Below are 20,143 nucleotides of genomic sequence, written 5' to 3' on the forward strand. Positions count from 1 at the left end.
TTTGCACCAATCACAGGCCTCCTCCATCACCAGGGGAAGTGTTCCCCTTCTCTTGCAGCCTGGTAGAAATGGTTTCTAAGGCTCACCAAAGCTAATGATAGAAAAAAGACCAATGCAAGATGAGATGTTTGAAATAGTCTTGGCTGGCACTGACCCTTCTCAGCCAGAACTGTGCTTAGCATGAAGCAGCTGAGATCAGAACTGTGGGCTCTCAAGAGATCAGAACTGTGGGCTCTCAAGAGGGTCATCTGAGCAACTACCACAGGACAGCCCCACGAGAGTCCTCCACTCCATGTGGCCAGGCATAAGAGAAGGGCCAAACCAAGGGGAATGGCCTGACTGTGACAGTTCTGATGACTCACAGAAAGCATGACACACATCACAGGTATGTATGAGAGGAGCACAGAGAACCTCAACAAAAGCTGGTGATGGATAGGAAAGAGAAGCAGGGGCTGGGAATGTGGCTTAGTGGTAGAGTGCTTGCCTAGCATGCATGAAGCCCTGGGTTCAATTCTTCAGTACCACATACACAGAAAAAACTGAAAGTGGCACTGTGGCTCAAGTGGCAGAGTACTAGCCTTGAGCAAAAGAAGCTCAGGGCAGTGCGGGGGGGGGGGGGGAGGGGGAGAAGAGAGAGAGAGAGAAAAACAGACTCTGTGGGTGGGTGGGAGCTAGCAGGAGGAGGCTGTGGGTGGGGGGGTGGTTAGGAAGATTGGATTCTGTCAGAACAGACTGTTCACCCCTATGAAACAGAAGAAAGCCTGGTGGGGAAGCTGTGTCTTAGTGGGAGTGAAATTGATGGGCCATGGAGAAATTCCCCTCTGCATGTAATTGCTAACAAGCCAAAACAAACAAACAAACAAACCCAGTGTTTGAAGACTCAAGGAAAGCTCAACCCGTGTGTGGCAATCACTGTAGCATGTAACAGTACTCAGCACTATAAAGAAGGTCGGCTTGTGTGTCTAACCTCCTCTGACCTGCATGGGGAGATCAGGCCCTCAGGACAGGATCTGCGCCCACACCCCGCTGAGTGGGAGACCTTGCTCTCTGTCTACCGCCTGAGAACTTGGGGGAAGGTTCCTTCTATCAGCCGGGGAGGAGACCTTCCCCAGAGCCCACCATGGCTGGCTCCTCAAAGCTCCTCTCCAAGCTCTCCTCTTTCTCTACCAACACAGTAAATGTCTGTGGTTTCAGCTGTCCTGTGTGGCACACCATGTCAGGGCAGCCTGAGAGGAAGGAGACAATGGCTGCAATTACTTTTCCCCACTCAGTGTCTTAGTGCTCTTGTGTTGCTTTGTAAACTGTGTCTGAAAGAGGATAAGGAACTCACCCGGGAATGTTCGGTTGTGGTACTGGCGCTCAGGTCAGTCTTTCATCGCTACTGCGCTCACACTGCCCACCTTGGGCAGGGTACTCCCACCGACCACCGGATCGTGGTACCTCGTGGAGGGGGTGGGGCGGTGGTCCGTGCTGAGACACAGTGTGATTTGATTCCTCGCAAACCTTCCCAGGACTGGCAGAGCAGGGGGAGCTGCCGATCCCAGTTCTTCTCTCCACCCATTAGCCACAGGGAAGTGTTCGCATGAAAAGGCAGTGGATAGCTGTAGCTTTTGTTGGGCCTGCGTTTTCCCTATCAATCAGGGTAGGCAGAGTTCAATTCTCTACCAAGCAATCACGTCCGCACTCTGGCTATTATTTCTGTACTGCTAGTGTGGCCAAAGCAATGTACCAACTTCCCCCATCTAGGCCCCCCTTGGGGTGTTGTTATGACGTGGCACTGAAATTTTTACATCTGCTCCCTGAGAGCCAATAGGAGAAGCCTACGTGTAGCTTCCCTTCCTCTGAGACTATCAAGTCGGAACACATATGTGGCTGTGTATGAAGATCATATAGCCTTCCTCCTGTTGGACAGTAAGAACTCTGCAGCCTTCACCCATTAAGAAATACAGCACCAAGCTCTCCAATCTCAGGGCTAGTACTAAGGCTTGTACTCAGGGCCTCTGCTCCCAACTTGCCTTTTTTTGTTTGAGGATGGTGGTATTCTGCCACTTAAACCAAACCTCCATTTCCAGCTTTTGCTGGTTAGTGGGAGATTCAAGTCTCACCGATCTGTCTGCCTGGGCTGGCTTTGAACCTTGATCTTTGGAGCTCAGCCTCCTGAAGTTTAGGATTACTGGTGTGTACAGGGTCATATACAAATATACACAAATTGTTCAAGTATGAGATATGTAGGGGAGGATTCCAATGGTAAAACTTGTTTGAAAAAGGAGTTATAGTTTAACAGAATAAATAGGCTGCAGCTGAAACCAGTGTGACTGGGAGGGGCAGGCAAGGGGAGGTGGGGAGAGCAGATGAACAGAGAGAGGAAAGGTGGACAACAACAGTCATAACATTCAATGTACATTGAATATTATGTGAAATGGAACCAGGTAACTCGACAGGATGGGTTGTAGGGAAGGGGGGCGGAAGGGGAGAAAGATGGAAGCGGTGACATTAATCAGGATGTACTGTACTCATAAACAGGCATGCTGAGTTGAAACCCCTTTGCACAATTACTTAAAGATAATAAAAAGTCAAAATTAAAAATGTTTACATAGTATCTTGTCATCTCTATTAATTATCCTCTTCCCCTTCTTCTGCATTAATATCCTGGGTTTTACAAGTTAGTCAGTGAACTATCTCAAACAGAACAAGTACCTGCTCAGGGCCAGGCCCTGGGCTCTGGGCAGTAAAAATTAACAAGGTAGATCAATTTCTCTAGCTAAATCTAGTTCAAAGTTTTAGAGAGCATTCTGGGATTCAGATGAATTTGACTGAAGATCTGAACTGTGGAGGCTCTGGCTGGAGTATGGTGAGCATGGCATAGGCTGACGTTCAAGAGAATGCTGCAGGCCAGGAGGGTGGTGGATGGGATCAGGGAACACTGCAAGATAAACTCAGTCACTGCAGCAGGTTCTGCAAGTCCCCTTGGCCGTCCCAACAGGCACTGTCTGTCCCCCATTCCAGCAGAGGCAGGATGGTTACAGTCTATACAAGGTGACCTAAGGAGGGGAGGCCAGATGCCATGGAGGACAAGAACATTCCAGAAAAAAAAAGGACCTGTAAATGTTGAAGTCAGTGCCCATCTCATAGGAATATAAGGTGAGCCACGAAGTTGAGCCACGTGGGTAATTCTAAATTTTGTAGTTACCCCACTCAGAAAAAAAGTCTATGAGGCTCTTTTCTCCAGTTAATGAGAGAAAAGCTGGAAGTGGAGCTGTGGCTCACGTGGTGCCAGCCCTGAGTGAAGAAAGCAGAGCAAGAGCACAAAGCCCCAAGCTCAAGGTCCAGAACTGGCACATACAATAGAGTCCTAGCATTTTAAAATATAACTACTGCTGAGTTGCAACAGGTTTTTAATACCCAATCGTGAAATCCGTTGTGCATATTACTTATACTCGCCCATGTGTACACATGCTGCCCTGTGACCCGGGGCTGCGGCATTGCAAGATGTGGGTGTAGAAAGCACAGGAGGCTCGCTTCCTTCTCTTACCACTCACCTCCCCAAACCCTGACGAGCATGCTCATTCATAGTTTTTAGGCAGATTAGATCTTTGTTGTCCCTGCAAAATCTTAATGCTCCAGGAGAACAGACCTAATATTCCAATAGTGAAGGGTCTACTAAAGGAAACATTCAATCAAATTATCAGCAACAAAGCTCAGCTTACCTCCCCCCCCCCAACACCACCCAGCACTTTCTAAGATGACACCCTTCCCCACAGCACTCCCTAGCATAGTTTTAATATTCCATTATTCGTATGAACGAGGAAGAACATATTAGATATCTTTTGAACCTGAAAAATAGAAGCTGAAAACACTAATACACTCCTCTTTCCCTCCCCCCTCCCCACAATATAAAGACAGAAGAAAAGGAATTTGGGGACACTTCAAGGAGAAAATAACTTCAAAGGGCTTTATACTTGCGTGGATATTATATCCAAAAGGTTAAAATTATCCAATAAAAGGTCACTTGGAATTATAAATACACTTAAAATTCTGCTGACAGACATAGAGGGATCGGTATAAGGACTAGATTGAAACTGTCAATATTTCCAGGGCAAAAAGACTAAGAAGTGGAAACTGGGAGCGAAAATAAAAGAGATCAGGGGCTGGGAAGGTGGCTCAGTGGTAAAGCGCTTGCCTTGCATGCCTGAGGCCCTGGGTTCCATTCCTCAGCACCACATAAGCAAAAAGAAAAAAAGCTGGAAGTGGCGCTGTGGCTCAAGTGGTAGAGTGCTAGCCTTGAGCTGAAGAGCTGAGGGACAGCGCCCAGGCCCAGAGTTCAGGCCCCACGACTGGACCCTCTCCCCCCACCCCCCCAAAAAAAAAGAGATCAGAGGTTCAGTCTGGGAGGTCTAACATCACAATAATAGGAGTTCTAGGGAAAGAGAAAAAATGGAAGGGGAAGGTTATCAAGGAAATGGTTATAGAACATTTCCCAGAATTCAGGGTGAGAGGGAAGGCCAGCTTACACTGTGATCAGCAGGAAGTCACACAGAAAGAAAATCTCAACAGACACAGGTCTGGTACACTGAGATCATAAACCTTCCAGTGAAAAGAAAATTATGGGGTCATAGGATCAATTAGGAATTAGACCTTCCATCATTTGTAGGAAAGCATAGATCACAGGAATTTTGAATTTTAAAGGAAAATTCTTTTTAACTTTGGCTTTTTATATAAAGCGACTATCTCCTCCTCCTCTTCCTCCTTCTCCCACCCCTCTTCCTTCTCTTCTTCTCTTCCTCTTCTTCTTAGGTGCAGATTCAGGGTCTTGCATTATCCCTGAGGTTTTTCATTCAAGGCTAGAGCTCGACCATTTGAGCCACAGCTTCACTCTTGGCTTTTTGGTGGTTAACTGGAGATATGAGTCTCACAGACTTTCCTGCCTCAGTGGCTTTGAACCAGGATCCTCAGATCTCAGACTCCTGAGTAGCTAGGATTAGAAGTGTGAGACACCGGTGCCCAAATAGCAATAGCTAGCAACTCCTATTTCACAACACAGATAATACTGTGAAATGTAATAAAATAGAATATGTTTTTGCATGTTGGAAAAATCTTACCCCCCAATATTGTAAGAACCTACTTTCTTCCCACCCCAGAAAACATGTGCAGTAGTTTTGCATATTTCCTTTTTTTCTTCCTTCAATGATTTTTATCGAAGCGTCTTTTGCAAAAGCATGTTTTTAATGATCTTGGAGACTTCCTGGGATTACATAGCTCGGTCCAAGAACAAACTCATTTTATAGCTAAAATAAATGGGAATATTGATCTGAGGGCCTAGGGGTGAACTGTTCTCCATCACACACACACACAGACCCATCCAGCTGTCTCCCCCCTGCCCAGCAGCCCATAAATACCTGCAGCAGGACTTTAGGCTTAAAATGTTCAGAAAAACTCCAGTCCATCAGACTGCGTTGCTGTGCCTTCTTTATGTCCTCCAAATCTGCCTCTACCACCATCTTCTTGGGTTTCTAAAAAAAAATCACAGTAACCCCACCATTCGGGTCACAATTTGTTTAAGTCCAATGGGAGCTCCCTTGGAGTCCATCAACTAACAGCAGGCCCTCCATTCAATCTAGGGAGGAATCTGCGTAGGGACAAATGCATATGGCAACAGTTTAGAAGAGCCGCGGCCAGAAAGAGTACGCCTTTGACTTTTTTTTTATGGGCAACATAATCTAAATATTTTTATTGTTAGGTTATACTCTTCTGAGTCCTGTTAGCAATTACAGGCAGGTTTTTTTTCTGCTCTCCCTTCCAGACGAAGTTGGTTCTACATGGCTGTATGGTAAGCAGGTGTGTGCTAGGCTGCCGAGCCTGGCTGCCCAGAGAGAAAGAGAAGAGGGGAGCTGGGGAGTTCTGCTTTAAGCTGGCAAAGCTAGGAAAATTAACCCTTTTCTCCCCATGTGGGGATATCTGAGGGATTACTTCCCTGAGACAAGGGTCTTTTTCTTTTAAGTGCCTATCCTTTTCTCTCTCTTTTTTTTCTATTTCTCTTCTATCTCTACCTCATTTCCTTTCTCCTTCTTTCTTCCCTGTCCCGGTCCCTGTCCCTGTGCCTGTCTCCGTCTCTGTCTCTGTCAGTGTTTCTCAGGAAAACAATTCCTTACCGTTTCAGGAGTAGCATACTTTGTGCTTGCTTCATCTTTCATCTCTGTGTTCACGGTCTGCTCTGTAAATCAAAAACACTAACATCCAGTTGTGTTCCAGCTCTCTTCCTCCCTCACCTGGTGCTGTGCCTTTTTGTTGTCTGCATGATCTATGTTCCTGTGCTGAAAAGCTGATTCCTCAAAGGCATGTTTCCTGCCTCCCGAATGTGTTTGTGCCAATATTTCTAAATCAGTACCTACCTGGAAGTCAGAGTAAATGCTTTGAAAAGGACCTGGCTTTTATCTGCCATGCTCTAAATCAGAGCAAGTATTTTGCTTTCAGGCCGTGTATCACTTACTGCTCACCAAGTACCGTTAGCTTTACAACCAGCAAGATTGTTCATTTTATTTATTTAATCAATGCCTGAACCCACGGCTTTGTATGTGCCATTCCTCCTATGCTAGCGGCTGTCACAAAGCCTTTTCAGGGTCCAGTGTGTCTAAGCTGGTAGATGGTGGACGACGACAGGCCCAGGGACCTTGGACAAGAGAACTACCAAGACAGACAGACACTGCTCCTGCTAGAAGACGCTACCAAAGGATGCTATCTCACCAGCAAGAGAAACTAACAAGCCTTACACAGTGCTTGACTGCCCATGTGTGAGATCTCCAGTGGAGAAAACAACAGGAAATGGACCCTCGTGGGAGGGTGGGTCTTGGGAGAACTTCCTCTGCTGCACAGCCCGCTCCGATCCTGAGGCTAACTGCAAACGGCCTCCTACGAAGGCATGCAGCCAGGCCCTGGCGTTTCCCCGTGCACCTCCCAATTCTTGTCATTTCAGACAGGCCTCCAGGTCTGTCTGTCTTGCCAGCCTCTGCCCATCTCTCTTGCTCTCAGACGTTGAGCTTTTTCTCAAGAACCTCCTGCCTGTCCCTCTGCTGCATTGTTGACCTGCATCCAGTCCAATTTATGATACGTTTGTGGCCTAGAGAGGCAGTGAAGTCACTGCCTGGCCGTTTTGTCTGGTTTTCCCTCACCATGCCCTAAGCAATGGTAGCACCTGGTGGGGACTTTCTATGGTTTTTGTCTTTGGATTGGATGAGGAAACAAAACTTAAATACTATATCCCATATGGAAACCAGAGCCTTAGCGAGAGCAACACTGTGCAAGAGAATCTGTAAGACCGGTTGATTTGGAGGTGAGCACAGAAGACAGCTTTGTGTGCTGTGTTTTCTAGAGGGAACAGGTAACTCTGCTTAGGCAGCCCCCCCCCCCAAGGTTTCCATCTTTCAGAAGCATAGCAACAGCTGCGTCTGCTCTCACTCCTGGCTCCATTTTGCCTTAGGCTGGTAAAGATGACGGCACCAGAATGTTCCATCTTGCCTTTAGGACAACTCTAAAGCCCAAGTCAGTTCAGCATTTATACAACGATCCATTCAGGAGAAAACTCAAGCCAATGATTACGAAATTGACCACCACGCGCCCTGTGTCCTTGAAGCCATGGATACAACATCTGTGGAGTAAAAACTCACTTTCTTCTGTCTGTGGTCTGCCAGATTTCCCTCACATTTCATCCTCCCTCTTGTGTCTAGGGATCCAGCAGAAAAACTCTCCAGTTCAGACAATATGTCCTTAAAAAAACTATGCATCCGTTATTTTTGTCAAAAGATAGAACATTCTAATACTAGGCTGAACTCTTTTATTAATAGTAAAGCAAGAATCCCCCTCTTCCCCCCACTTTTTAAAGAAAAAATAAATCCTTTCTGTCTGATTTCTGTGACCACAAAATCCTTTGACAGTGTGATGGAGTAGTTTTTGACACATCTGGAAATGGATGCTTTCTCATCCCTTTGAAAAACAGCATTTGTAATCTGTTTTACTTTACAGATAACAAGATCCCTCTGCAGAGCAGTTAGTTTATTAAAAAAACACCCAACAAGCATAAAGGGCACCTCTAAACCTACAACCTTGCAGCCGTCAGCCTTCAGGTTTCCCCATAAATATCCAATAGGCCCTGTCAAGTTCAAAAACAGCCTCACATGGAAATCCAGAAAAGCACAACTATTCAGCCCTTTGTGTCCAGGATCAGACATATAAATGTGTTTGATACCAGTCTGGCCCTGTAACACATTCACGAATAATTTCTGCTTTGTTTAAGGAGAATGAAAGTGACTCCCTTTACGTGAGATCAACAACAACAACAACGACAATGACATCCCTGTCCTCCGGAGAGCCCCAGCGAGGCTGGAGGGGCCCCAGAGATGCCCGCCTTGAGGGTACAGGACCTTGCTACAAGGACATGGACTGCCCACCAGGATCCAGAGCACAGATTTATGTAGTCTGACCACCAGGTGGCAAAAGTTGCCTGAGCAGTGCTTTAATCAGCTGTTTTAAAGAAAAAAAAGGAGGAGGAGGAGGACAGTTAAAGAATGAGCTGGAAGGTCTCATAGCATTCTCATTTGTTCTGCTTCTATATGAACTCAGGTTTGTATCCAGGAAGGAGGAAGGAGGGAAGAAAAGCAGGAAGAAAAAAAATCCACCATAAAGAAAGAATCATCACGAAGAAGAGATGCGAAGCATGGCCAACCTACTAGACTTTCTTGAGTTGAGGAAGACTCAGGCGCAGTGGAAGCCAGGCTGATTTGATGACAGAACGTTCCTCTACCCTGATTTCCTGTCTGAATGTGGTTGAGAGCGATACTTACCTTCGTCTGGAACTTGTGGGCTTGATGTTTAAATAAAGTATTAGTTAACCTACGTAAGGCAGCATGGTGCCTGCAGTATGGCAGCAGGCTGTCACCTCAGGCTGCCTTCCCCCCCTCTCCAGCCTCTCTTGTACCTGTCTCCTTTCGAGATCTGCAGGCGGCTTTCCCCTGACTCCACCCTGTCCATAGAAACCAAAGGCAAGACTGCCACTAGTCAGTACTGACTTAATGTCTATTCTCCTGTGGCACTTGCCACTTAACTCTTAATTCTCATGCCTTTTAAAATTATGAAATTCAATTGAGTTTAAAAATATAAGTATTTCATATACTGAGCCATTATAAAGAAACATCTAGCACCTCAATCATCTTTTATTAAGCTTGAGTGGGAATTCCAATCTTTTCTGTGGATGCTTTTGGCCTTTCTACATACATGATGTTTATAAATAATGACAGCGTTGTTTTCTCCTCTTTAGTCCTGTACCTTTATCTCCTTTTTTTGTCGTATTGTGTGGGCCAGCACCTTCAATACAAGGGCTCTCGGTGGGTACCAAGAAGCTACTCCATTTTTTATCTCTATACGTAATGTTTATTGTCATAATTTAAAAATAACCTTTATAGGATTGAGGAATTGTCTTTCTGATACCAGCTTGCTAAAATTCTTTTCATAAATTGCTGTTTATGTGTCTTTTATGCATATACTGAACTGATTATGTGTTTTTTCACCGTAGTAGGTATGTATTTTCACTGATAATATGTTCCTTCTGTTCCTGCTCATTCATACTTTGCTTATGGAGAATTAGTAGCATGTAACATATTGAGAGATCCATTGTTTAGGCTTTCCTTAGGACTGCTGTGCCTGTGTTCACAGATGAGTTTGTTTCATAATTTTCTATCTTTGTGTATTTTATTATGGAGTTAGGGCTGGTTTCACAGAATGGTGAAGGGCAGGATGCTTCACTTTTCACTTTGCTTGAAAAACCTTTGTGAGATCATTTGGGCTGGGTATGGTCTATCTGGAAGGATTTGTGAGCAACTGAATCAGTTATGGACCACTCAAGTTTCCTCTTTCTTATTGCATCATTTTATTTGGCAAGGTATACCTTTCCAGTACTTTGCCCATTGCATTCCCAATTGTAGTGGGATAAAGTTGTTCATGTTCCTGTTCTATCTTTTTGCTCTCTGTAGGACCTGAGTGATGTCCTTTTCTTTATCTCTGACACAACTTTTGCTTTTGGTCTGGGGATTTAACTTAGGCCTTATCCTTGGTACCATCTGAATCATGCCCCCAGCTCTTTTGCTTTTAGTTTGTTTTTCAGACAGGGCCTCACACTTTTGCCCTGGGTAGCTTCCTGCTTCCAGGTTTTGATATACCTGGGATTAAAGGCATGTGCCAGCACCTGCAGCATATGATAAAGTCATGCCATAAAGACAAATGATATCAGAAACTCCCAGCACCTGATGATAGGATTTTATTTATGATAATAACTTTATTCCTGGTATGGCTGTGCCTTTTTTAATAAACAGCCTTGTATAAGGGATTTATTAATATTCATTTTCAAATAATGTAAGTTCTATATTAAAAAAAAGTCTTCCTCCAATATCTATGTTTTATATTTCATTGATTACACTTTTCCCCTTGGTGATACTGGAGTTTGAACTCAGGACCTCAAACTCCCTGGGCTGGTGCTCTACCACTTGAGGCATGCCTTCAGTCTGGTTATTTGCTGGTTAATTAACTATGGAGTCTTGACAGCTTTTCTGCCTTAGGTTGGCTTTGGATCATGACCCAGATACCAAGTCTCCTGAGTAGCTAGGATTACAGGCATGAGCCACAGGCACCAGTGTTGTGTTTGGCAGAGCAGAGAATGAGTGAGCAAAAAGGCAAAGGAGAAAGTAATTTGGTATTACTGCAGAAGCACAAGAAGTGGGCAGAGGTGAAGTCTGCTTTGAAGGTGTCGGGTCAGGGTGGTGGGAGGTTATCAGCAGAGAATAAAGCAGCTCTATTTTAGTTAGATTCATCTAAAAGCTGGGTATAAGGCAGAACAATACAAAACTGACCTCATTTAAGTTTATGCTTGTTTCTCCTAGAGTAACACTGTTTATAATGCTATACTCTAGAATATGGATGATGATGGAAGGAAGCTAAAAGGGGGAGAGGGAGGGAAGGAGATGTCCGCCAACCCCTCTGTTTGTACCAAGCCCTCTGCCAAGCATGTCATTGTGCCATTACAAGTAATTCTTAGATATATCAGTGTAGAATCGCCATAACTGGTGAAATAACAATGATGAAAGTGTTAATTTTGTTTGTTGCATTAAATTTTCTAAAGGAAGAATGTTCTAAGATGTTATATGGTGTTCTGAAATGTGTTGAATAAAGAGGACTGAAAATACTCAGGGAAAATAACTTAGGTGAGCAAATGAAATTTAAACAGCCCACCTTGTATTTTCTTATCTTAGTTCTTTTAGTTTTATTTTCCCTCTCATGCGTTTGATTGATTGTGTGTGTGGTGTTAGGGTTTAAATTCAGGTACTTACTTGGCTGATGTTCTATCACTTGGGCCATGCCCCCAGCCCCATTTTTTGCTGGCTATTTTGTTTAGGGGCTTTTGACTTCAGGCTACTATCCTCTGCTCTCAACCTCTGAGAGAGTAGTTGGGATTGCACGTGTGAGCCACGGGTATCCAGGCCTTTGATTACTCACATGTTTACTCACCCAAAGACATGGTAATCGTGCTTGTGTCGACTTCCAGCTGGGTCAGGTCCTTGCTCTCAGGGTCTGAAGACCTCATAGTCCTCTGCTCGGATGGTTTCTTGCTGTCAGCATCTGATTGAGCTGGGTCTGAGAGATTTTCATTGTTCTCACCACCGTCAGGCTCAGCTGTTATCCAATCCTGGTCCACGAAGAGGATTTTGTCTTTAAGGTTGGTGTCTGGGCAGTACAAAGAGGCTTGGTTAAGGGCAGGCCTGGGGAGACCGGCAGCTAGTCACTGCAGGTGTGCTTTATTCACTGCTTTTCCTCTCCGGCCACACCTTTCTGATATGCCAGTTTCTGCCTGGCCTCTTCCGCGTATCTCTGGGCCTGCTGCAGGCGGCTCTCTCGGATCTGCCTGGCAAACCTGGCAGGGTTGTCCCACGGAATGTTGACCGTCTCAGCCTCAGTGGTGTGCGTCATCCCCGAAGGCTGCAGAATCCCGTCCTCATCCACCTCGGAGAGCTTCAGGCTCTCGAAGGTGAATATTTTAAAGGCCCGTTCTACTTCATTCCAGCTCAGGACATCTGAAAGGAAGCAGGAGCAGATTGTGTGGGGCAAAGGGGCTGAGGGACACACAAGGGCTCTGTTGACCAGGATGATAATAAGGACTTGGTGCCAGGAAGGTGCTGGCCTGACTGAACCTGGTCTCCACAAGCTTGCGACAATCACCAAAGGTCCCCAACAGTAAAGCAAGCTACACCATGAAGACATAATAGAGAAAGGGCCATGTGGTCCAGTGCCAGCCACCTTCATCTGCATGCACTCCCCAAGGTACCATGTTGGTTATGCTTAAAGCTTATTTTAGAGTGAATGTACCATTTAATGCTGTTATAATTTATGCCAGAGAGGTAATTCACTGTGTCTAGCCCAGGCTATTACATTCAGTAGAATTTCCTGTTCATTTAGGTTCAGGAAAGGCCTCCTCCCCTGACAAACTGCTGCTTTCCACTTTTTCCCTGGGCTGGTAGCTCACGCTTGTCATCCTAGCTATTTAGGAGGTTGAGGTTTGGAGAACAGAAGTTCAGAACTCATCTGGGCTAAAGCTCCAAAGACTCAATATCCAATTAACCAGCAAAAAGAGGGACTGGAAACATGACTGAAATGGCAGAACACCACACATAAGCAAAAAAGCTGAAAGAAGGAAGGAAGAAGAAGGAACAAAGAAAGGAACAAAGGAAGGAAGGGAAGGAGAAATAAGGAAGGGACAGAGGAGGAGAAGAAGAAATAAATTGAGGAGGAAAGGAAGAAGGAGAAATTAAGGAAGCAGAAATGGAGAGAGGGAGGGAAGGAAGGAAGGAAGGAAGGAAGCAAGGAAGGAAGGGAGTTTATTCTTATTAAGGAAATGCAGAGAAAAGAAAACTTAGTACATCCAATTGTAGGACACTATACACTACAAGCCTCATACCACTGATATGAGATTACTCAAGGTAAAAAAAGTTGTGGGTAATCAAAATGTCTGTCTGCCTTAGTGATCAGAACATTGTTTCTGTTTCTTTTTTGTTTTTGTTTTTTGCTTGTCATGGGCCTTGAACTCAGGACCTGGGTGCTGACCTTGAGCTTTTTTGCTCAAGGTTGGTACTTTATCACTTTGAGCCACAGAGCCACTTCCAGTTTTCTGGTGGTCAATTGGATATAAGAGTCTCACAGACTTTGCTGCTTGGCCTGGTTTAGAGCCATGATCCTCAGATCTCAGCCTCCTGAGTAGCTAGGGTGACAGGCAAGAGCCACTGGCTCCCAGCTGAGAGTGGGATTTAAGGGAAGGGCACCATGACTATGACTTGAAGTACGTCTGAGCCAGGACACCTCAGTGCACTTACCACTGGTGCAGAAGTGCATGAGCTCGTGGATTGTGGCGAGGCGCCTGGTACTGTTCCACGGTGGTGGCAGAGGGAACTGAAGGCAATCCCACAACGGAGACTTGGCTCGCATCTCCTGCTCAATTTGGATTGGGTCAAAATACTGTTGGTCCTGACAGAAGAGCAGCATGACAAGGGGCCGTTAGAGCCAGCCGGCCTGAGTGCCGGAATCCCTTCACTAGTCTGGCAACTCAAGTGAGAAGCGAGGCCTCCGTGTCAGTGGCTGCAGGTCAGGAAAGCTAGCTCCTCCTCAGTCAGACATTCGTGGTGCCCATGAAACTCCTGACTTCCCCTGCTAAGACCTTGTATGTGTGCACATCCTGTGTCAGAAAATACCAATGGAGTTTTCATGCAGATTTGGCGGTAGTCAGATTTGCCCAGTGTTAACTAACCTGATGGGTTCCTGGCAGGTTTTCTTTGCTGTTGTAATTTCTCCCTTGTGTTTCAATTTTCTGAGATACCACATTGTTCATTATATGTGTGTGTGTGTGTGTGTGTGTGTGTGCGCGCGCATGCCTGCCTGCCTGCCTGCTTGTTTCTCTCTCTACTGCTCATTACATTTTCTGTTTGATGGTACAGAGTTTAAACTCAGTGCCTGGTGCTCGCTCAGCTTGCTTGCTTGGGTGAGCCATACCTCCTCCAGCATTTTTTTTCCTGGTCATTTTGGAGCTAGTATCTTGACAACTTTTCTACCCGAGCTGGCTTTGAACTATGATCCTCTAGGGCTCAGCCTTCTGAATAGCTACGGTGACAAGTTTGTGTCCCCAGTGCTCGGCTACATGTTAAATTTTATCAACATGGGTGATGTTTTCTAGCTGACATTGCATCGGCTGCTGAAGAGCACTTGTGCTTTGCCCCACGTGTTGCTACCTTCAGCGCGTACTTCTTGTGGGCGAGGACGTCGTGGTAGTTCAGGAGGAGCGGCCCTTTGGGCACTGCCTTGCTCTTGCTTTCCTCTTCAGATGAGAATAGCTCACGGAGATTCTAGTAAAATCGAAACAGAAGGGATTTAAAGAGATCATATGGGTGCTTTTGAGAGCAGGACCCACGCTGGCTGTCTTGCACGGTCTGACCTTTCTCTCCTTCTCGGTGAGGCAGAGGGAGGGCAGGATGGAGACCATGTGGGCAGCCACCCTGTGGTCCAGCCCGTCGGCTCTGGGGGGCAGCTCCACCAGGCTTGGGGGGACACGATCCTCCTCACTGGCCACAACCTATTGAGAAAACCAGGCAGGGGGGAACTTAGGGCAATTCTTTTTTTGGGGGGGGGTCTGGTCGTGGAGCCTGAACTCTGGGCCTGGGTGCTGTCCCTTGAGGCTAGGGCTCAGGGCCACTTCCGGCTTTTTTCTTTTTGCTTATGTAGTGCTGAGGAATCCAACCCAGGGCCTCAGGCTTGCAAGACAAGTGCTCTACCACTGAGCCACCTTCCCAGCCCCAGGGGGGAACTTAGTGCCATGTATGCCCAGCTACTTCCTTTTCTGATGGCGCCGTGAGAGAGGTGGAACCAGCTGCACGGCCAAAGGACAGGCAGGGCCCTGGCCGGGGCAGGAAACGCCGGCACTGACACCAACACCAAAAATGCAAATGGCAGACAGTAAACCTCAAAAAGAGAAAACCCTAGCAGCTGCACCAGGAGAGGTGATCTCAGCCCTCCGTCAGCAGCAGTATTAGAAGAAAGGAGACTATTTATTTATATAAAAATCCAAGTACTATGAAAAGTCTCCTCAAACAATAGAAAGAAACGTTTGAAGACTTGAGTTGCAGAATATTATCCATTTACTTGTTCCTGTCTTCTTCCTCTTTTTACTAAAACGATATGAGGCACATACAGGTTTTGTTGCTGTTGTAATTTTTTTTTAATTTGGCCAGTACTGAGTTTTGAACTCAGGGCCTTAACAATTGCTAGGCAGCCACTCTACTGCTTGAGCTACGCTTGCAGCCACTGTTCTTTTTGTAGTTGTGTTTAAGATACAGCCGTCAGCCTTGTGCCCTGGCCCAGCCTCAGGGCTTCCTATTTGGGCGTCTCTCATAGCTGGGACAACAGGCCTGCAACTGGTACACCGACTCTTTTTCTGTTACTGATGTGAAGATGAGGCCTTGAAAACTTTGCCCAGGCTGGTCTTGAATCGTGACCATTACAGTCTCTGCCCTGCAGGTGGCCAGGATCACAGGTGTGAGCTACTGAGCTCCATCTACATGGTGACTTTTTTTTTTTTTAAAGGATGTGTTCTACCAAAATGCTGGGAAATGCTATGTGAACTCTTCCAAAGCAGAACAAAAGACAGAAGGCCGAAGCTTAGGAATTCTAGAAATATCCTCATGCTTGCGGGCGGATGGGCCCGGCGTGGGTCTGGAGAGGCAGTGGGTGTGCTCACCTGTTCCAGGATGCAGTGCATGATGAGGGGGATGGAAACAAACTCCTCTGGAATGGGGTTCATCAGGTCGTTGTAATACCTCATGTCAACTTCCACACCGCTGACGGAAGCTACGGAAAAACACACAATTACTATATGTTCTTCATTTCTTCCACCAAAATTTCCCAGTGTAAATATAGACTGGGCATGGTGGCTCACACCTGTGGTTCAGCCTACTTAGGAGACAGAGATCATAGTTTGAGGTCAGCCCAGGCACAAAGTTAGCAGAAACCCCATCTCAACAGAGAGTCAGACTAGGGGGTGGTTCATGGCTATACATCCAGCTATAGGAGAGGCTCAGATAGGAGGATCGTGTCTCAGGCTGACCCCGGGCAAAAAGAAGGACCCCTATCTGCAAAAAGCAGAAAGGGACTGGGGCCATGGCTCAAGTGACAGAGCACCTACATAGCAAGCCTGAGAAGACCCTGAGTTGAAAACCCAGTATGGCCCAAAGGAAATGCTCATGCATGCGTTCACTCTTTGCCCATACTCATGGGAACCACAGGTGGAGGAGAAGCCGGAAGCAACGTGGAGGGCAGAGGCCATCATGTTCCCCAAGATGCAGCCTCGGAGGCTGGGCCTCCAGCCACAGTTTTCATACTCGCCTGGAGGCACTGAGTGTGAAGCTGGTTGCTCTTCGCTCAGCACCTTCTTCTTTGTAAGGGTGGGGACCACAGGCGGCGAGGTCTGGAGTAAGAATCATGGAGACCAATCACCTGAGAGCCGGGCCTCACGAGCTCAGTAGGACTTGGAGCACTCAGGCGAGTGATCCCAGCTCCTCAGGGGCCCGAGTGAGACCCAAGGACCCAGATTCAAAGGCAGCCCAGGTAGGAAAGTCCATGAGACTCTTGCTTCCAATTAACCAGCCAAAAGCCAGGACTGGAGGTGTGGCTCAAGTGGTAGAGCATCAGCCCTGAGTGAAAAAGCCAAGGGACAGTGCCCAGGCCACAGGTTCAGCCGTACATGAATGCATGCATAGTCAATAGTCAGCCTCAGTGAGGAGAGGGAATCTTTGCAGCGGGGCTGGCAGCGTTGCACACAGTGCTAGCGTTCAGCATGGGTCATGTTATCACAGCCCACCCCGTGGGCTAGAGCCTACCTCTGGTATGGATTCTAGTGCAGCTTTCTCGCTGGTCACTTGCGGGATGTTGATGATCTGCATGTTTCTCAGATAGTGCTGATGCTGCCTCTTCCAGTCCAGGCTGTCATACATCAAACAGGCCACGTCTTCAAAAATCACTGTGCCCAGCTCCACCTACACAAGAGACAGCCAGCAGCGCCGCAACTCAGCTCCCTCTACTGGAAGCGGAGAGTTCCACTTGTGTGTCTCTTAGGGATCACTGGCCTTGGCGGCCATCCTCAGCCTAGAACCCTTTCTCGCTCCCTGCTCATTATAGTGCAGACTGCTCTCTTAGGCTGGTGGAAGAAAGGTCAGTGAGTACTAACTGCAAACCAACAAGCATCGAGCTCTGCACTCTGGCCTATTGGGTTTTGATGTTGTTATTTGGTGTCGGTCCTAGGGCTTAAACCCAGGGCCTGGGCACTGTCCTTTATTCACCTCAAGGCTGGAGCCCAACCTCTTGAACCACACCTCCACTTGCCAAGTTTTGCTGGCTAATTGGAGGCAAGAGTCTCTCACAGCTTTTCCAGCCCTGGCTGGCTTTGAACTGTGATTCTCAGATCTCAGCCTCTTGAGTAGCTAACCACAGATGTGAACCACTGGCACCTGGCTTGGCCTGTGTGTTTAGTTTCTCAGTTGCTTGAATGTGTTAGGGGGGTGTTTCTACCTTAGCCCAAGGCAAGCTATAGATGCTTCACTGCTGGGCTAGGCAGAGGCCGTGCGGCTTTGGGGGTCGCCCACCCAAGAACCCAACGGTGAGTGTACATTCAGCCTCCATCCCCCCTTTCCTTCCCTTCTCTTGTGCTATCTTGAGGGAAAACTGGTCAAGAAATCACCCAGGTGTGGTTTCTCTAACTCCCACGTTTTATGGGCTGGCACACAAATTACCGGTCAGTTGGTTTTATTTCTTGAGTAGGAAAACACTGATTGCTGCAAGGCAGGGTTACCCAGGCTGCTCTGGGACTGAGCTGAGGGAGTGAGGGACGCCAGATGGCCTCCGTGGGCCAGCCAATCAGAGTCTGGAGCTAGTGCAGCAGGAGGCACAGCCTGCCCTCCTAGCACACCTGACCTTCTCTCTCACATGAGGGAGTTCACACCAAGACTGAGAGATTTCAGTTCCCCTTCCCCCTGGTATTCTCTCTAGTACAGAGAGAACCCTGCACTTGTATCTTGAACATCTCCAACAGCAACTGCTATGCATAAGGCCTCAGAAAGCGATTTCCACAGCCAGAGTTTAAACATGAGATGCTGCAAAGGTCTCTCATGAGGCCTTAGCTCGTTTCAATGGGCATTTATTTTTTGATGTCAGGGTTTTGTGACCTTTCTCCTGCAGAAATACAGCCTGACTAACCGTTTGCCGCTGAAGATCACAATGCTTTCATCCAAACAGGAAGGACAAGGACCAGGTGGCTGGCTCCTGTGCTGAATACGAGGCGGCTGTGAACTTGCAGATAACAGGCGAGAGCATGGTACTATGAATGTGCTCTGTTTCTGTTAGAGGTTTGTCACCTTTATGTTTATTAAGTGATCCTAAGTTTAAAATGAACTTGGGTGTGTGTGTGTGTGGCATCAGTGGCTCATGCCTGTAATCCTAGCTCCTCTGGAGCTAGAAATCTGAGAACCTCAGCTTGAAACCAGCCTCAGCAGAAGAGCCTGTGAGATTCTATCTCTAATTAGCAAAAAACTGGTCTGGAGGCATTGGCTCAAGTAGTAGAGCACCAGCCATGAGCAAGCAAGCTGAGAGTACAAGACCTTGAGTTCAACCTCCCCCCAAATGTTGTGGGTAATTTATGTTGGAATTCACTTTCATTGCTGAGCAGCCTCTGAGGTCACCCTAGCACCTCCAGTGACCGGAGCTCACAGAGAAGCTGGCCTGGGCTTTCTAAGATTTCTACAGCTGGACCCAGACTAACGCCTGGAGCAACGAGGACGCTCAGCCCTTCTGCAGATTGGCTGCCGAGGGACCAGCGGGGCCGCACAGGCCTTGATAGCTCTCTAGAGAGCTGAGTGTTTTCCTGGCCCAATTAAACAATACTGGTCTAGAATCTTCTAGATCTGAAGCCAAGAATGTTCTCTAAGAACCAGTACTTCAATTAAGCTGCTAATTTTTTTTTTTTTGCTATTAAGTTTCAGTCTAAACTCTTTGAACCTCTTCTAGTATTTTTTTATTTGTGTTTGTGTGGGGGGGATGTAAAATATAGCATCTACTACCACTTTTTCATTTATTCTTATGCTGGTACTGGAACATGAACTCAAGGCCTTAAGCTCTTGCAGAGCTCTTCTGCTCAAGGCTGGCACTCTACCACTTGAGCCACACCTTCACTTCTGGATATTTATTTATTTATTTGCTGGGTATTTATTTATTTATTTATTTATGATAAGAGTCTCATGGACTTTCCTGCTCGGGTTGGCTTTGAACCTTGATCCTCAGATCTCAGCCTCCTTCCTGAGTAGTTAGGATTACAGGCATGAGCCACCTGTGTTTGGCTGTCTTTACTCTTTATCATCAAGTCATATGCTAAGCTAGAGAATCTGACGGTTACCATCCTGGATAGTCGGTGATTTGGAAGGTTAAGCAGCACCAGCAGTGCGTGGGAGTTGAATGTGGGAGGAAGGAACACAGCAAACGCATCACCCAGGTATGTTGGAACCCCGTACTCTCCCAAAGGTGGGCACTAACCATCATTCCAAGGTTTGACCAGTCGGAAGGAAAATCCACGGCTTTGACCATGCATTCCAGTCGTGCCACATCAAAGAGATTTGTTTCAGGTTTGTCATTATTTAGGATTGGTTCCAGGTACTTCCAGAAAATTTCAAGTTCCCTTATGGCTTTCCTTCTCTTCAGATTTTCAGCTTCTATTTCTAAAAATAGCAACAAGTTTTACTATGAAATGAGAGCATTGAATTTCTTCTCACTCTAACCGGATGTAGTGAGTCACGGGTGTTACAAGGTATGTTTATGTAGTAGAAACATGTGAACAAAGAGATGTAGCTTGGGGAAGTCTTTGAACGTGGCCAACAAGATTATAAAACCAAAAGAGTTTGATATTAAATATGAGTTATCCTACCTCTTCATTTCCACTTTTTTTGTTTTTTGGTAGGTTGTGAGGCCTGAACTCTGGGCCTGGGCTCTGTCCCTCAGCTCTTCAGCTCAAGGCTAGCGCTCTACC

At 46.6% G+C, this 20,143-nt stretch overlaps 1 protein-coding gene across 1 annotated transcript in view; it reads right to left on the bottom strand.

Annotated features, from left to right (window-relative positions):
* Window positions 1-20,143, bottom strand: part of Spag17 (sperm associated antigen 17) — a 98,596-nt gene that overhangs the window by 47,302 nt on the left and 31,151 nt on the right. The window contains exons 7-17 of the mRNA XM_013024640.1: window positions 19,654-19,835; window positions 16,953-17,108; window positions 16,459-16,540; window positions 15,815-15,924; window positions 14,516-14,653; window positions 14,313-14,426; window positions 13,404-13,554; window positions 11,865-12,110; window positions 11,548-11,763; window positions 6,150-6,211; window positions 5,397-5,510 (exon numbers count right to left, since the gene is read on the bottom strand). Coding sequence (XP_012880094.1) covers window positions 5,397-5,510; window positions 6,150-6,211; window positions 11,548-11,763; window positions 11,865-12,110; window positions 13,404-13,554; window positions 14,313-14,426; window positions 14,516-14,653; window positions 15,815-15,924; window positions 16,459-16,540; window positions 16,953-17,108; window positions 19,654-19,835 — 1,571 coding nt within the window. The remainder of the gene's footprint in view (window positions 1-5,396; window positions 5,511-6,149; window positions 6,212-11,547; window positions 11,764-11,864; window positions 12,111-13,403; window positions 13,555-14,312; window positions 14,427-14,515; window positions 14,654-15,814; window positions 15,925-16,458; window positions 16,541-16,952; window positions 17,109-19,653; window positions 19,836-20,143) is intronic.

The sequence above is a fragment of the Dipodomys ordii genome, unplaced genomic scaffold (genome assembly GCF_000151885.1).
Source record: "Dipodomys ordii isolate 6190 unplaced genomic scaffold, Dord_2.0 Scaffold78, whole genome shotgun sequence".
NCBI lineage: Eukaryota > Metazoa > Chordata > Mammalia > Rodentia > Heteromyidae > Dipodomys > Dipodomys ordii.